Source organism: Martes martes (assembly GCF_963455335.1).
Source record: "Martes martes genome assembly, chromosome: 7".
NCBI classification, from domain to species: domain Eukaryota; kingdom Metazoa; phylum Chordata; class Mammalia; order Carnivora; family Mustelidae; genus Martes; species Martes martes.
Window position 1 is genome coordinate 34,750,632 of NC_137894.1, and position 17,781 is coordinate 34,768,412.

The 17,781-nt window shown below is 48.0% G+C and overlaps 1 protein-coding gene across 1 annotated transcript in view; it reads left to right on the forward strand.

Moving 5' to 3' along the window:
* THSD4 (thrombospondin type 1 domain containing 4) overlaps positions 1–17,781 on the forward strand; it is a gene marked incomplete at its 5' end in the record, with an annotated part of 544,049 nt that overhangs the window by 75,063 nt on the left and 451,205 nt on the right. The window contains one exon of the mRNA XM_080808167.1: positions 11,307–11,742. Coding sequence (XP_080664293.1) covers positions 11,307–11,742 — 436 coding nt within the window. The remainder of the gene's footprint in view (positions 1–11,306; positions 11,743–17,781) is intronic.

A 17,781-nucleotide genomic window follows, 5' to 3' on the forward strand; every position in this document is an offset into this window, starting at 1 on the left:
AAATGTCTGCGTAATTAAGTATTAAGGTTCCTGACTTGGTTTCCCTTTGTGATGTTGTTCGTACAGCAGATGCAGCCTCGAGAGGCTGAGGGGAGGTTCCTGTATTTGCTCCTCAGGGCCCTCCCACTCCCAAACACAGTTATGTTCTAAAAAATTCAGTGGAAAAACAGGCTAGCGTTTTCCTTTTTATGTCGCTTCCATGTATTGAAATCCTGTGCAAAAGACAGGGAAGGACCATTTTTTAAAGTTTTTATTTTAATCTCAGTGTAGATAACATATATCGCCATGTTAGTTTTAGGCATACAGTATAGTGATGGAACACTTCCATACGACACCCTCATCGCGACAAGTGCCCTCCTTCAACCCCATCACCTGTGTCACCAATCCCTCCCCCCAACCTCCCTTCTGGTGACCCCTGGTTTGTTCTCTAGAGTTCAGAGTCTGTTTCTTGATTTGTGTTTGTCTCTCTCATTCTCTCTCTCTCTCTCTCTCTCTTTTTCACTTGCTTGCTTGTTTTGTTTCTTAAATTCCGGATATGAGTGAAATCATACGGTATTTGTCTTTCTCTGAACTATTTCACTTAGCATAATGCTCTCTAGCTTTATCTGTATTGTTGTAAATGACAAGATTTCATTCTTTTTTTTTTAAAGATTTTGTTCATTTATTTGAGAGAACCAGCGCGCATGAGCTGGGGTAAGGGCAGAGGGAGAGGGACAAGCAGACTCTCTGCTCAGGGGAGCCTGACATGGGGTCCCAGTACCCCGAGATCATGACTTGAATTGAAGTCAGTTGCTTAACCATCTGAGCCATCCAGATGCCCCTAGATCCCATTCTTTTTATGGCTGGGTAATATTCCATTGTGTGTATATACCACATCTTCTTTATCCATTCATCAATTGATGGGCACTTAGGTTACTTCCATATCTTGGCTATTATAGATAACGTTCCAATGAACATAGGGGTGCACATATCCCAAATTAGTCTTTTTTTATCCTTTTTGTAAATACCCAGTAGCACAATTGCTGATCCAAGGATAGCTCTATTTTCAACTTTTTGAGGAAGCTCCATACTGTTTTCCAAAGTGGCTGTACCAGCTTGCATTCCCACCAACAGTGTAGGAGGGTTCCCCTTTCTCCGCATCTTCGTCAACACCTGTTGTTTCCTGTCTTGTTAATTTTAACTATTCTGACCAGCGTGAAGTGGTATCTCATCGTAGTTTTGATTTTTATTTCCCTGATGATGAGTAATGCTGAGCATCTTCTCATGTGTCTGTTGGCCATCTGTGTGTCTTCTTTGGAGAAATGTCTGTTCATGTCTTCTGCCCATTTTTAAATTGGACTATTTGTTTTTTGGGTGTTGAGTTTTATAAGTTCTTTATGCATCTTGGTTACTACAGAAAAAACATTTTTTATGGTAGTACAAAGGATAAGAAATGACAAATGAGTCTGTCACGACTCCTTCCTCTTGAGTGATTCCCCAGGTTTGCACCCTTCAGAAATATATCCTATTTATATGCGTTTTTATATACAATGTATATTTTTTTCTCTGTTCTGTTTCTTTCTTCCTTTTTTCACACAAGCAGCAACATGGACATCCAATGTTCAGTGTTTTTGGTGTTTAGTTCTTTTTTACTTACCTGTGTTTTGGAGGTCACTCTGTCGCAGTATATATGCATCTGGCTTGTTCTTTTAAGCAGGTTCCCCCAGTGTCTCTACATACCATCATTTAACTTGCTCCTTATTCCCCCATCTAAGGACATGTGGGTTGTGTTTCACATTTATAATTTATTTTTAAGATTTTATTGACTTATTGGCAGAGAGAGAGCTTGCACACAAGTGGTGGGGGGAAGAGAAAAAGAGAAGCAAACTCCCTGCTGAGTAGGGAGTCTAACTGAGGCTCGATCCTAGCCGATCCCAACTCGAGATCATGACCTGAGCCAAAGGCAGAGGCTTAACCAACTGAGCCACCCAGGAGCCCCTCCTGGGGCATGTGGAAAGATAACTCCTGCATATGATTCCTACTGCCCAGCATCTTTTAAATTGTTTATAAAAACCTCTTGAAAGATGCATTTGGTCATCCAATGGATTTTGGAGAAAATATTTCACTGGATGGTAATTGCAAATGACATCTCCCTCCCTCTCTCCCAGCATAAGGGGCCAAATAGAAATGCTTTGTTTTCTTAGTGAGAGGAGGAAGGGAGAAGGCGTGCCTATCTGGGGGGCTTATGTGGAGGCAACACCCCCCATTTGTAACCAAGAGTCTGTGATACTTAGTTTTGTATGTCCTTGGGCCTGTCTCAGGTATGGAGATGGGCAAACCTAAAGGGGCCCATAACGTTGGCTTGGTAGGAGTTTCGTTTTGATATATAATAACAGTGGCAGATGTGACTATGACATCAAGGATTCCTTAAAATCATGCGGAGGTGACTCACTAGATGTAGTAGGAATCCGTAGGAGCTCAGACTTTTCTCAGCAGCATCTGGCACAGGGACTCCCCGGCGCCCCTGCTTCTGCCCAGCATCTCTAGTCGTCAGCAACCTCCCATCTTCCCTGTGGAAGAACTGATCCCTGCTTCCCTGGCTATTCAACTCAGGTACTGAGCTACAAAGGAATGCAGCTTCTCTGAATGCCACGACATCCAGAGCCCCCAGGATCAAGCAGGGCAAGGAGCCCTCCCTCTGGAGCAGGGAGAGCTGTCCTCACTGGCAGCCTCCTTCATGGAGGTCCGGCTTCCCCACGGTGCCCGGGCTCAGACTCCTGGGGCTCCTCGCAGGCCCGTCCCAGGGGCCATTGCTCTGTTGGACGCGGCGGCCCATGTGTGGTTCATGTTAGCACAGCTGAGACAGCCGGGGCCCCTCACAGAGACTTGTCTGAGCTCTAAGGCCAAACAAAAGGGAAATAAACATGGAGAGTCTAAGAAATGCAAACAGCTTGGCTTCTGGACGGCAGGCTGCTCTCTCTGCCCATTCCACTCGGTGCTCAGCAAAGAGGCGGGAAGCCGTCCAATGGCCACAGGCAGCTGCCAGCCAGCCTCGTCCGGTGGCTCTCCAGCTCCCACAGACATGCATGGAGGCGCCCCGACCCCTTAATTCTTCCCTCCTTTTGAGAATAAAGGCTGAGTCCCGGCCCCTGTCAGGTCCCTCTTTGCATTCCGAGAACCTGTTAGTTCTCCAGGGCTTGATACCAGGAATGACCCCTCCCAGTGGATGAGACTTTTATCCTTACATAGGGGGAGGTGGCCTTACCCTCCGCGCCACACCAGTTTAGCAGTGTTTTCATAAAATATAATATTTCGTAAGGCAGAAGTGAAACAAATGCATGAATGGGAAGACGGGATTTTCCTTTCTTTGGCCATCATGGTTTGAGCCATTCATTCCTTCGGTGTTTCAGTTCTTCAACAGTCGCTCAACACCTCCTGCGTCACTGAGCCAGGTGCTCTGGAGAGAAGACAAATTAGAGGTATCCCGGGCCCTGAAGGAGCCTGCAGCCTGGTAAACTGAGGCAGCCTGAACAAATCCTACTGTAACTAAACAGTCCCATAGGGTTCAAGGGGAGGACGAAAGAGAAGGGCATGGCTTTTATGCAGTGAAGGGGGCCCCGAAGCGGGAAGAGGTCGTCAGTCCAGGACATGGAGGGGGAGAAGGCAGCTTCGAGAGGAAGTAGCACGAGCAGCGCATGAGAAATGAGTACACGGAGTGTGGTGTGGGTGGTCCGGGCGGTGCCTGGGGCCGTGACAAGAGAGGTGGTAGGAGCCGGGCCGTGCAGGCTGGGTGGCAGAGCCAAGGAGGGTGGACTGGAAACAGAGATATGGGGAGAGTGGAAGAGGCAGCCAACTCTGGGGGATGGTGGGGTACGTGGGGGGTGAAACAGGGCAGTGGTTTCCACCGTGTGGTCCCCAGACCACCAGCATCAGCATTGCCTGGCAGCGGGTTAGAAATGCAGATTCTCAGATCCCGCCCCACATCTCCTTTGCAGATGGGCTCAGCGGCCCGTCTTAACAAGCCTTCCTGGTGATCCTGACACTTCCTCAAGTCTGAGAATTGCTGACATGGAGACTATAGGGAGAACTAGAAGGAGAACAGTCTTGGAGGGGGAAAGATGATGAATTTGGGCTTGAATGTGTGGAATTTGAGATGTGTCTCGGGGTGAGTAGGCCAAGTGTGGTCCCAAGACCCACGGCCTCAGCATCACCTGGGAGCTTGTTACAAATGCAGAATCCGAGGTCCACCCAGACCTCCTGAATCAGAAGCTGTATCTTGACAAGATCCCCAGGTGAGAAGCAGACTCTCTCTCTGTAGTCTAGAGGTCAGCCGGGTCTGTGGGGTTAGCACTCAGGAGAAGGGTCTGGGCAGGCCGGAGAAGTGTGGGTGTTGTCAGTCACGGGGGATGGTTGTAATGACACAGTTCCTAGGTGCGTGCGTGCGCAGGGTGGAGAAGAAGGAGACTAGATGGGGCATCTGTGCTGGGGTCCTCACACTGGCCAGGACTAATGTCACAAAGCTGCACAACATCACACATAATGAGGCCCTGGCTGGCAGCCAGCCTGTTGGAAGGAAAACATTTTATGTGCTTGTTACCCTTTCCAAAATGCTATTTGCAGCCATTATCTAAGAGAAACAACAATTTCGCAGACACCCACAGTAGGTCACTGGAAGGACTGGGGCCGGAACCTGGCATCAGAGCCCTTACTGTCAGGTTCTTGTCCTTGGGCCGTCCTGTGGGGGAGGGAGGCTCTGCCTTTACTTCTGTTATCAGGGCCTGCAGTGTGAACAGAGATGACATTACACGGGGTGCTCAGAAGAAGTTCATAGAATCTGCTCTGTGAAGGTTTGTCGATGGTCGTGGAAACAGATGATGAAAAACAAAATGAGAGAAGCTGCTTTCAGAATCAAAAAGTACATCCCTATTGGTAACCTCAATTTGATCTTTAAAACATCATTGTAAGTAGATAAGACAGGAATTATTCATGGTCTAATATTTTACAAAGTAACAGCTTTATGAGATATGATTAATATGCTATAAAACTGACCATTTAAAGTGTAATTCAGTGGGGCGCCTGGGTGGCTCCCTCAGTTAAGCATGACTCTTGATTTTGGCTCAGGTCATGATCTCAGGGTCCTGGGATCGAGCCCTTTGTCGGGCTCCCAGCTCAGCAGGGAGTCTGTTTCTCCTTCTCCCTCTGCCCCTCCCCCTGCTCTAGTGCTCTCTCTCTTTAAAATAGATAAATCTTTAAAAAAATAAATAAAGTGCATAATTCAGTGGTTTTTATTATATTCACAGGCTGTGCAACCGTCTCCACTGTCTAATTACAGAACATTTCCATCACCCCAAAAAGAAACCCCATACTCGTCATCTGTCACTCCCTATTTGTCCCTCCCCCAAGCCCCTGGCAACTGCTAATCTTCCTTTTTTAATTATTTTTATTTTTTTGATTTAAATTCTTGTTGATATACAGTTCAATATTGGTTTCAGGATGATTGGTGGTTCATCACTGACGTACAACACCCAGGGCTCATCACAACAAGTGTCCTCCTTAACGCCCATCACCCACCTAGCCCATTCCTCACCAACCTTTCTCCATCAACCCTCAGTTTGTTCTCTATTAAGAGTCTCTCATGGTTTCTCTCCCTCTTTGTTTTTTTCTCTCCCCCCTCCCATATGTTCATCCATTTTGTTTCTTAAATTCCACAAGTGAGAGCAAATGATATTTGTCTTCCTCTGACTTACTTTGCTTAGCATAACACTTTCTAGCTCCATCCACATCATTATAAATGGCACGACCTCATTCTTTTTTTTTTTTTTTAAAGATTTTATTTATTTATTTGACAGACAGAGATCACAAGTAGGCAGAGAGGCAGGCAGAGAGAGAGGGAGGAAGCAGGCTCCCTGTTGAGCAGAGAGTGTAATGTGGGACTGGATCCCAGGACCCTGGGATCATGACCTGAGACGAAGGCAGAGGCTTTAACCCACTGAGCCATCCAGGTGACCCCCGCCTTTTTTTTAACGACCTAATTCTTTTTGATGGCTGAGTAGTATTCCAGTGTGTGTGTGTGTGCGCGCACACACGCACGCGCGCTTACCGCTTTATTCATTCATCAGTCGGTGGGCATTTGGGCTTTCTCCATAGTTTGGCTATTGTGTCACCTACTTTCTTTCTTTGTGGATTTGGCTCTCCTGGGTAGTGCGTATCAGTAGGATATGCCTTCTGTGCTTGGCCTCATTCACTTAGAACATTTTTGAGGTTCCTCTCTGTTGTAGCCTACCTCAGTACTCTACCTCTTATGGCTGAATGATAACCCATTCTTTGGATATGCTGTGTTTTGTTCGCCCACGCATCCCTTGATGGACATGGGTCGTTTCTGTCTCCTAGCTGTTGTGATGAAAGCAGTTACGCACATTCGCGTATGAGTTTTTGTGTGGATGTAGGTTTTCATTTCTCTTGGGTATAGAGCTAAGATCGGAATTGCTGGGCCGTGTGGTGGCACTGCATTTGCCTTCACTGAGGAACGTCCAGATAGATTTCCAGAGTGACTGCCCCATTTTACATTCCTTCCAGGAACGTGCGAGGGCTCCAGTTTCTCTGCATCGTCTCCAACACTTGCTGTTCCCTGTCCCCTTTATCACAGCCCTCCGAGGGGTGTGCTCTCATTTAATAGGTAAGAAAACAGATGGTGCATTGTCCGCCACAGTTCAGAGAGCTAGTAAGTGGTGAAGTTACAACTTTATTTTATTTTATTTTTTTTAAAGATTTTATTTATTTATTTGACAGACGGAGATCACAAGTAGGCAGAGAGGCAGGCAGAGAGAGGAGGAAGCAGGCTTCCCGCTGAGCAGAGAGCCCGATGCGGGGCTCGATCTCAGGACCCTGGGATCATGACCTGAGCCGAAGGCAGAGGCTTAACCCACGGAGCCACCCAGGCACCCCTACAACTTTATTTTTTAAAGCAAATACTTGTATCCTGCATGCTCTGTGTTAGGCATTATTTAACTCTTCCACTTTTACTGTTTATTCTTTACAACAACCTGTAAGGAAGGTACTGTCCTCATCTTTGTTTGTAAATGCATACAGGGCAGGACTGGGCCTAGAGTAGGGGCCCTTGGGCACAACATTTAAGGAGACAGCACTCTCAGATGCTACCAGCACCTGCACGGCCCCTCAGTGCTATGTCCTGTGTGCCTCCCTGGCCTCATCCTAGCCCTGGCCCCGTGGGAAGAAACGGAAGCATCAAAAGATAGAGTAACTTGCCCAAAGCTGCGTAAGTTAGCAAGTGGCAGACCTGGGATTCCGACCCAGGAACCTGGCTTCAGAGCTCATGTCACTAACCTCTATGCTGTGCTCACACCTAGGCCCTTGATATCCAAACTGAGCTTTTTTCTGTTTCTTTCTCAAGACCTACATTTCCAAAATTTGCCAAGTGAGGATTGCAAAGTAAAGTCGCAGAGACAGGTTATGGAGAGACCAAACAGAGCTAACTGAGCCCACAGCTTCCCAGGTGCCCACCGCATGTCCCCTGGAAGGGTTAACTGGCCACACAGTTTTCCTTGGCCACATCTGTGCTTGTTACCCCAGCCCTGCATAAATCTGCCTAGCTCGCAGCCGCCACCCTGCACGTGTCCAGATGGACTCCGTCCTGGCAGGGAAGGGGCCATCCTGAACCATCACGATGAGGAGCTCTGCCCGCTGTAAGGAAGACACATGCTGTCTTGGCCAGGTGGGAGGGGTCTGGCCCTCGCTGCAGAATCCCGACTCACGGGTGCAGAAATCCCATCCCTCACAGTCACACCCCAACCAGCTGCTCATTCTTTTTTTTTTTTTTTTTTTACATTTTTATCTGCATCCATCAGATGCACTATACATCCAAGTACAAGAGGCAGATGTCTTCTCTGAGAGGTGCAAGAGTTGTTCTTTCATGAATGGCCTCTAAGAATAGTGAAACCAGCAATTTTCACATGTGCATGCATGTCCATATGTATGTACTTCATAAAAAAGCAAAGTGTCATCTCTTTGTCCATTAACTTAATGGTAAGAATGGAGGCCACCAGGCATCGGTGGGGCACCAGAAGGTCCTGAAGGCACTTGAAAAGGATTGCTGGGAGTGGGATAGAGTCCTGGTATGGGATATGATCCTGCAGGAGCAGGATATGGTGCTGTTAGTCCCCAGGTTCCTGGTGGAACAGTGCCCCACGGAACAGGTGGCACTGCCCCTGGTGCTTGGGGACGGGGTGTGGGATATGGCCCTGGAGATGGATATGCCCTATTAGGGGTAGGATATAGCCCTCCCATTCCAGGTTCCCAAGGTCCAGAAGACATGGATCCCCAGGGACCTAAAGGACCAGCATCAGCTGGATCCGTGGATGTGCTACATGGTCTTGGAAGCTCTGGAAAGGGCATACTTGGTGTAGGATATGGCCCCGAGGGGCCAGGTGGGATGCTCATTCTTGTTAGCCTGCTCATCCCAGTTAGCTGCTCATTCGTTTCTGAAACATCATGTCTCCAGGGGTGCTGCTGTTCATGGGGATTTTGCATGGTTCTCCAGTTTAAGCTGAGGCTCCTGGAAGGCAACGTGGGTACAAAAGTGTCCATCAGCACATGCGTCGGTCACCTGCTCCGGGAGACAGGCAGCCTTTGGAAAGACGCTTGCTCAGGTCATCAGTAGGTTCTCCCTCTGCTGCCTCTGTTCCCCAAGAGCAGGATCGAGTCAGTCCCGGTTCAGGAGCTCTCGGTGGGTGAGCTGTAGTGGCGCGTCCTGGCCTGGGCCAGCAGATTTCTGTTATGCCAGAAGAAAATTTTATAGCTGTTGTTGTCCATTAAACATGAACATTCTTAAAAATACATTATATGTTTATTAAAATAAAAAATTAAAAAAAAAAAAACATGAACATTCTTGGGGCACCTGGGTGCTGCAGTCGGTTAAGGGGGTCTGACTCTTGGTTTCAGCGCAGGTCATGATCTTACGGTCATGAGATCGAGCCCCTCCCCGGGAGTCTGCTTGAGTTGCTCTCTCCTTCTGTCTCTGTGCCCTCTCCTCTGCTCTTGTGCTCTCACTCTCTCAAATCAATCAATAAATCCTTAAAAAAAAAAAAAAAGATCACTTTCTGGGCGCTTGGGTGGCTCAGTGGGTTAAAGCCTCCAACTTCAGCTCAGGTCATGGTCTCAGGGTCCTGGGATCAAGCCCCGCATCGGGCTCTCTGCTCAGCAGGGAGCCTGCTTCCTCTCCTTCTCTCTGCCTGCCTCTCTGCCTACTTGTGATCTCTTTCTCTGTCAATTAAGTAAATAAAAATAAAAAATAAATGATCACTTTTATGGTTGGATTCTCACCCTTTGGTTTAGAATTTCAGTTCCTTAAAATCTGGGAGCTTGCTGGAAATGCAGAGTCTCAGGCCCCATCCCAGACCAACTGAGTCAGTATCTGCCTCTAACAAGGTGCCTAGCTGATTGCTGGGCACATCCAAGTTTGAGAAGCGCTGCTGCATGTGTCCTCATTTCTCTCTTACCTTTAGCGGGCATCTCCACCCGGTGCTTAGCTGGAGGCTGGAATTCTTGGTAGGTTTTCAGATCTTAAAAGGAAAAGACACACACACACGTACAGAAATTCTTTCCCTTGCCTTTACATGATGTCATTCATTTTACCTGGCCTGCCAGAAGAAAGAAAAAGGCAAATTACATCCAAGTTATATATATTTTTAAGACTAACTTCTTAATTGCGTCTCTTAAAGCAGCACGCTGGATCCCCCCTCATTAACAGAGTCCCAAGTGTTGCCAAGATTAATCGAGAAGTGCTTCAAGGCAAAATAAACACTGTAGCACAGTTTAATTCAAAACCATATCAGCTAAGAATGAAGGTGCAATTAGTGATAAAGATGTTAATAATTAGTTGTGGTCTGTTAAATTTTATATTCAGTGGTTACATAGGGTGAAGAAAGAATTTCCTCATGAGGACAGAAATTAATGTTTCACCTTGATTGCTGTTTTAATGTGCTTATTTTAATGGGGCCATCCTGTAGAAAACCCTTGGGCACATTTCCAATTTTACATAAATGTAGAATTAATTATTATGGAAGCATATAATTTTAGAGCTGGAATGATCTTCGTGGTCATTAGATCCAGTTCAGACATTTTCCAAAGAAATAAGAAACGATTTCTTCAGGTCCTTCCACAGTATTGGAACCTTGCTCGCCAACTCGGACCAGTGACGGTGAAACCCTTCTCACATCCCTGCAGACAGAAATGCTTCCTCTAGCCTCAGAATTCCCACATTCCCGTGTGTAGCTGCTCTCAAGGCCCTTACCTCACCTTGAGTTATGTCCTGGCTGCTTTCTGTTGTAAGGCTGGTAACTTGGGAACCCTATCTGACTCACTTTTATGTTCTTGACCATTCCTAGCTCTGGGTTTTGTAAACAGTAGTCGCCCAATATATTGGCATGCAGTGTGGTGTGCTGCAGCCATTCTGTCTCATTCACCAGAGCTCACTGAGTCTTCATGATGGTGGCTTGAGATCGGCCGTGGCAGAAACGATCATATCCTGGATGTAGATAAATGCCACAAACCAGGACTTTCTCCCAGTCATTAAACATGCACCAGCACAGAAGAGTTTATGTGATTTTTCTAAGGCCTCACAAGGCAACAGGTCTTGACAAAGTCTAAAGATGATGCCAACACGAAGATGCCGGTTCCCCCACCGTTCGGCGTGGGTTGCCTCAAGAGTGATGGAGAGCCAACCGTTTGACCTCCTCTAGTTTCTTCGGGGATTAATGTGACCCAGTGCAAGTCAGGCCTCAGGGCTGCATTCGGGTGTGGTCGCTTAGCTAAATTCCACTTACCTGGAAAAGCTATTTGGGCATGAATGGTAATGGAAACCGGCCTGAAGTCTCAGGCACCGTTGAGTGAGAAAAAAACCCGCAGATTATTTTCAGAGAAAACAAATGAACAGGAAGTTACTGTGGCCGAAATTACAATTACATCCTTATACTTCTCAAAAAACCTCAGTGGCTCCCAACAGCTTGCCAGCAGGCCCGAGGGCCCGCCGTCGGTCACATGCTGACCACAGCGTACCGTTCCAACCTCGTTTTCCACCACTCACATCGCCCACCTTCATTCGACTTTCCAGCCTCCGTGGAGCCTCTCTGCGCCAGCTTCCGTGATGTCCCCTCCTCCTGGGAGGCCCGTCCTCCACCTCCCTGGTCTGCCACAGGCTCCCTCCCAGAGTTTCCATCCCTACCCAGTCCCCTCTGTCGTGATCACAGCGTTGGGGTTAACGGGGAATACCCGGTGACTCCCTTCATCTCTGTTTGTGTGTCTTTCTTTAGGAGCAGGACCCGCGGCCCCATCGGCCCTGGCAAGTATGGCTACGGTAAGGCCCCGTACATCCTGCCGCTGCAGACGGACTCTGCACACTCGCCGCAGAGGCTTCGGAGGCAGAGGCCTTCCAGGTCGCAGGGGCCATCGGGTCCCAGCCACGGCTACAGCCCGCCGGCCCACCGGGCTCCCCAGCATGGGCCTCTGTACCAGAGTGACGGGGGGGCCCGTTCTGGACTGCAGACCTCCGAGGCCTCCGTCTACCAGCTGCCATTGACCCATGACCCAGGCTTTCCCGCAGCTTCCAGTCTCTTCCACGGCCTGGAAAGCAGCAGCAGCCACGATCCGGGGGCCCCCAGGGCAGTGCAGAGCTCCTCACAGCCCGCCCGGTCTGCAGCCATCTCCTGCATCGGGGCCTACCGACAGTACAAGCTGTGTAACACCAACGTGAGTACACACCGCCGCTCTGGGCCAGGCCAGCTTCCGCCCCTCTTTCCGCTTTGCCATCACGCGGAAGACAGCGAGGGCCCGGTCCTTTAGGCCCTGTTAACGCACTCCTGCATGCTCTCTCCCTCTCTCCTCTCTCCATGAGTTCTCCACGGACGCTTCCCCTTTTCATAAGGTTGTGACTTCAGACTTCTCGACAGTCGCTGTTGCTGCGTATCACACAACCTCCCATCCTCAGGGACTTCCTGTCAACAATATTTATTTGTGCACAGGTCAGTGGGTCAAGTGCAGTTTGGTTACTTCACGGCCGAAGGTGGTGGTGCCCAACACGTGGGAGTTGGGGGAGGTTTGACCAGCATCTGTAGGTTCTGGTCAGTGTCCTGCCGTTCCAGGCATGAGGACTTTACGTATTGTATGATGAAAACGTCTGAGACTGAGTAACTTGCTGAAGATTCCATAGCTGATCAGTAACAAAGCAAATTATAAATGGGAACTGCATAAGATGACCAAAAGTGGTTTTTCAAAAAATATGTCAGTTTAAAGAGTATATCTCAAGGAGAAAGGAATAAGAGAATGTTCAAAGGTTAAATTTCCAAGTTGCTACATTTTTCATTAATAATTTAATCTGCTTTAATATTCTGTTACTGGGCAACAGGACAGCTGTTACATATTAGCTTCAATTTCCTCATTAAAAATATATTTCCTGCTATAGGGTCCATAGAAATGACTTAATTTGTGATTTTAATAATTCCTCTGAATGCCTGACTTTTTAGCCTGTTCTTCCACTGACGGACTTCAGGAATTATTAATTTTTGTAAAGCAGTAATTTTTCTAAAGCCATTACAAATCAGTCAACCATTAAGTCTTAATTAAGCATCACTGCTTGTCTTGAAACGACCCAAGGTGCCATGGAAGATGAAAGAGAATTCGTACTATCTGTCTTGTAGAATCATTAGGAGGATCAAATGAGGTGATGTTGAGGTGGGGCTTTATAAATCAGAAAGAAATACTTGTGTCCGTGATCATACATGGTCCTTGTTCTTGAAATCATCACTATCCTTTTAAGGATCTTTAAGATTCAGGGGCACTTGGGGGGCTTATTCGGCTAAGCATCTGACTCTTGATTTCGGCTTGGGTCGTGATCTTAGGGTCACGATCTCAGGGTCGAGGACTCGAGCCCCGTGACTTCGAGATGGGCTCTGCCCTGGACCTGGAGTCTGCTTAGGATTCTCTCTCTCTTTCTCTCTTAAAAAATTTTAAAGTTAAAATCTTTAAAAAAATAAATGAGATGAATTCATCTCAAATGTAGAACACCTCCTCCCATTGACTACTATGTTTCTTAATTTTGAAAACCACATAAATCATAAAGCAAAAGAAAAGGAGAAAGGGCACTTGGCATGTTTGTGATGTCTACTTAGTATTTCTGTCACTTCATCCCCATTTTTCAAGGACACACATTTTGCTAGGCCTGTGCTGCCAAGAGCAGAGCCACCTCTCTCCGTGTAGACATCGTGGTTTCTCCAGGTGCTGGCATGACTCCACTACTAAGGACACTGACTTGCAGATAATCTCAGAAAATTCTTGTGAATTTATGATATCTGCCATCATTTGACAGCTGGCAAAGTAACACCTCCAACCCAGGACAGAGAGGTGAATGTTGACAAAGGGTTATATAGCTCTAGTTTCCTTTTCTTGTGTGTAACATTTCACACGGTGTTCTCCCCAGTGCACCCATCATCCCGAGTCCCATCCTACTGACCCTTATTGAGAGATGCCATTCCTTAGAGGTCTCATGACTGCCTGTTTCTTTTTATAAGCCCAAGGCTTCTTGGGTCTTGGGCCATTCCTTGTCCCCCATTAAAACTCTCTGTGTTAAGGTCCTTAAGACCTCTCCTAGGTTTGATGATTTACTGGGAGGACTCTTAGCTATGATTTATTACAATGAAAGGGCACAGAGCAAGATCAGCAAAGAGAAAGGTGCATGGGGCAAAGTCTAAAGGAAACCAGGCACATGGTTCTTGTGTTCTCCTAGTGGAGTCGCACAGGATGTGCCTATTCCTCCAGCTAGGAGTTGTGACAATGGGTGTGAAGTGTCATCTACGAGGAAGCTCGTTTGAGACTTGGTGCCCAAGGTTTTTATTGGGGGCTGGTCACATAGGCGCCCTCTGCCTGCCACATACCAAAATTCCAGACTCCTAGGAGGAAAGCAGGTGTTGAGCATAAACTATATTGCTAAAGCAAATAGTTTGGGCATAGTGAGTCACTCTTATTCCCTCAGGGAATGATGGAAACCCTTCTGAAATCCAAGTTCCCAAATGCCAGCCAAGGACCAATCTTGCAAGCAGGCCTTTCTGAAGAGAGCTGTTTCAGTCCTGCCATGTGGGGTCTTCCTTGCATACCTCCTGTGTGGACCAGTGTGCACTGGCACCTTAGCGTGGGTGACCTTATGTGGATATGTATGTACCCCCCCACCCTGCACCAGTGGGCAACAGGGAGAGGTAGCATGAATCTCCAAATTGTGTTAGTCTTCCTACTCCAGGATGAAAGAGGTGAAGGGAATATAGGTTATCGCTTATGTCCTCTCCAAAGATTAAAAAGGAATATGTGCCTTTAGAGATCTCTCCAGTTCCTATCTGGGAGAAGAGAAAGAAAGGAAGATAGGCCAGGACGGCTTGGAAACATCCCCTGATTTCAGAACTTCACCCCTTAAACTAAGTGCCCAGTAGATCCCACCCAAATTCTCAATGGAACACCTCACTTTCTAAGACTACCCGCACAGTAGAGGTCTCAGTTGTGTTATATACTGTAATGCATAGAAGGGGTGGTATGAATTAGGGGAAATAGTTTGGCAGGCTTGCAGATCTGGGAACAGTATCTCATCACTGCTCGCAGTCCTTCCCTCAAGACCCTTGTGGTCCTGGGGCAGAGAAGGTGCCCAGGGCCAGCAGCCTGGACGTCACTGCCTTGGCGCTGGAGCACTTGGGGAGGGGGAGGAGCTCTGGGAGCAGAGCAGGAGGCCACGCTGGGGTGGGGAAGACTGCTCTGAAGAGTGAACAGCTGGGCTGGGCTCCTGAGGATGGCCGGAAGAGACATAGGGGCATCTGGGGGCAAAAGAAACAGCTTAGTCAAGGACAGGGAGGTAGGATTGTGCCAGAGCCTTAAGATGCCGTGGCACCTGCCAGGTCGCAGGGTCCCTCCTTTCTTTCCCTCTGGCCTCCTCCTAATCCACTTTAAATAACCACAGTTTTAGTGGGCATCTTGTTCTGTAACATCTCAAAACCCGGAGATTTCACATGGGCCTTGCCTGACTTCCATACATGAGATGAATGCGTGAGAAACTTTTAGAAACACAGTGCAGAGTCAGAAAGTGAGCTCATGAACTGATGGAATTGGAGGTGAGGCCGCGGGGCGTCTGAAATAGTGGGCTTGGGAGCAGGCTGTGCTAGCCCGGAGCCCCAGCTTCCTTGGGCAAGGTGCTTCCCATCTGGGACGCGGGGGAATACCACCTGTTCCACAGTGTTGACTGGGCACGCAGGAAGCTGACACACAGGGAAATAACGGGTTTGGGGCCTGGAGAAGTCGGCAAGGCTAGCCTCTGCCTCTCCGGAACCTGCACCAGAGCAGAGGCTTGCCGTGGCATTTTCCAAAGTGCTCAGTCACGAAACTGTGGTGGAGGTGGTCAGACTTGCTCAGAGCCCCCTTCGGGCCCGTGGATTAGCTGGGGTTCAGAACCCTTTCCCGTCGCCGGGCAATAAAATATGACTTCTGGGGCACCTGGGGGGCTCAGTCGGTTAAGTGTCTGTCTTCAGCTCGGGTCTCGATCCAGGGTCCTGGGATGGAGTCCTGGCTTTGCACTTCCTGCTCCTTAGGGAGCCTGCGTCTCCCTCTCCCTCTGCCGCTCCCCCTGCCTGTGCGTGCTCTCTCTCTCTCTCTCTCTGTCAAAAAAATAAAGAAAATCTAAAAAAAAAAAAAAAAAAAAAAAACATGATTGCTGAGAGCCCTAACATGTCAAGTGTAATGTAGCTTCCGCACAGTCACTGTTGGGTCAGGTGTAAAGTGATGGAAAGTGAAACTACAGATAAGTTCCTGCCAGTAAATGCTTAATGCCCTCAAATGTGCATGTTTCATGTGAAGCCCTACCTTGTGATGTCATCTGGGAATTTTAAGCATCTGGTGTGTTTTCAGGATTGCTTGACTCCTAAGATATCCTCTATGAAATACTAGAAAATAAATAATAAATGCAGTCCCGATGATCTCTGCCTGTAGACTTTAAAGATAAGGAAGGGGTTTTTTTGTTCTTTTTTTTTTTTTTTTCCTTGCTTACCTTGTATGTGCGGAAGTTAAGGTGACAAGCCCCAATGTAACTAGAGACTCTTAGGGTCTTTTGGAGCAGACCCCAATCTTTGACATCTACTGGTACAACACGCCAGGTCACTCATGTGGGTTCTTGGAGTCCATAAACACAGCACTGACATCAGTGGCGGGGTCAGGTGTTAGGCTGTAGGTCAGGGACACTGAGATAAGAACACACTCTGGCCCTCAGTGGCTCCCAGTCCAGCGGGAGAGGCTCAAAAAAGGTCATGACAAGCAAGCCTAGGACACAGGCACCACCGGATGCGCTGCACTTTGCAGTCCCCCGGCCGTGGAAATGAGCCTGGCTGGGCCTCCTGGAGAAGTGCAGGGGGGGTTCTCAGGGAGGGGGAGTGACAGGGGCTCCCAGAGGGGCTGAGGAACAAGAAGGGGGCTCTCAGGAGACCTCTCGGTGGATCCAGATGCTTTTCCTGTGAGCGGAGACTTCCCCACTAAGTATGCAGGGAGGTCTCTGTGGTTTGTCCCCAGCCCTGCGCTTTCTCAGCTGTGGCTAAAGAGAATGAGTGCTCGAGGAGCCAAGTAAATAGGTTTCTTCTTCGTGGAAGCTCGTGGAAGGCCCAGAGTTGGAAGCAACAGAACTGGAGTCTTGATGAGGGTGCCATGGGGGAAGGAGAAAAGCAAACCGCCGTCCCTCCGGTGCCGGAGGGATGGAGTTAAAATCGTTCTACTCGCTGTTTTGGGGGTTTTATGTTATTATTTGCTAAATACAAGACTCGTGGAGGCCGAGGTGTCTCTCTCCCCACTTTGTTCTCCTAAGCACTCGGAATTCAGGCTTTCTCCCTCGGGGACACTGACACTCTGGCTCTTTCTGGTGAGAGGGGGCTGGAGTGAGTCAGCGGGTGCAGGGCGGGGACGGGGTTACAACTGTAATGGGCTTCACTGCCAAAGGAGACGTGATCCCGAGTTTAGACAGAGTGCACTTAACGTGATGGGGAAAACCCCCTGGGGCTAAAAGCAGCTTTTAGCAAACACTGATGTGATGAGTTCTGGTATCAGTGACTCTCTAGTAAATTTCCCCGGAGTGGGACCAGCTTCACACAATGGGTTTGTCCGTGTAGAGTTGTTTCTGTCTCCACGTAAGTGAAAATGAAGGGAAGATGTTGGACAAATCTCAAATATAGCTGAGCTCTCTTGAGGCAGGTTCTACTTCGACCCCGTTTCTAGTCTCCTGTTGAACGAAAGATGAGCTGACAACCTCCTGACTGTTCTTTAAGGAGGAACTTCGCAAATGGGCCAGGTCAAGAATCCAGAACAAGGCGGGAAGGGGTGAAACTTACCAGGGAACTGTGGGGCAGTCACGGGGTGGACAGTCCATCTAACTAGGCGCTCGATGTAAGTTTCTCTTATCGTCAGTTTATCACCAGCCTCCTTATCTGGGAAATATGTGCGGGTGTCAGCACTTTTTTGCATCCATTTCTGCTTTCCATCTTCTCAGACCACTTGGAATTTCCCATAGAAAGTTCTCTTATTGACTTTTTCTTATTCTGTCAGTGACCTTTTATAAATATGGCATGTGAATACATGCAAACGTATAAATGGTATAGATATTTCTTTGTACAATATTTATGGGTTTCATATAAACATAGTTCATATATCTGAAAGATACACATGGGAGTCACACGCACACGTACATACATGAGTTGTTCCCGATTATCACTTCTGATCATT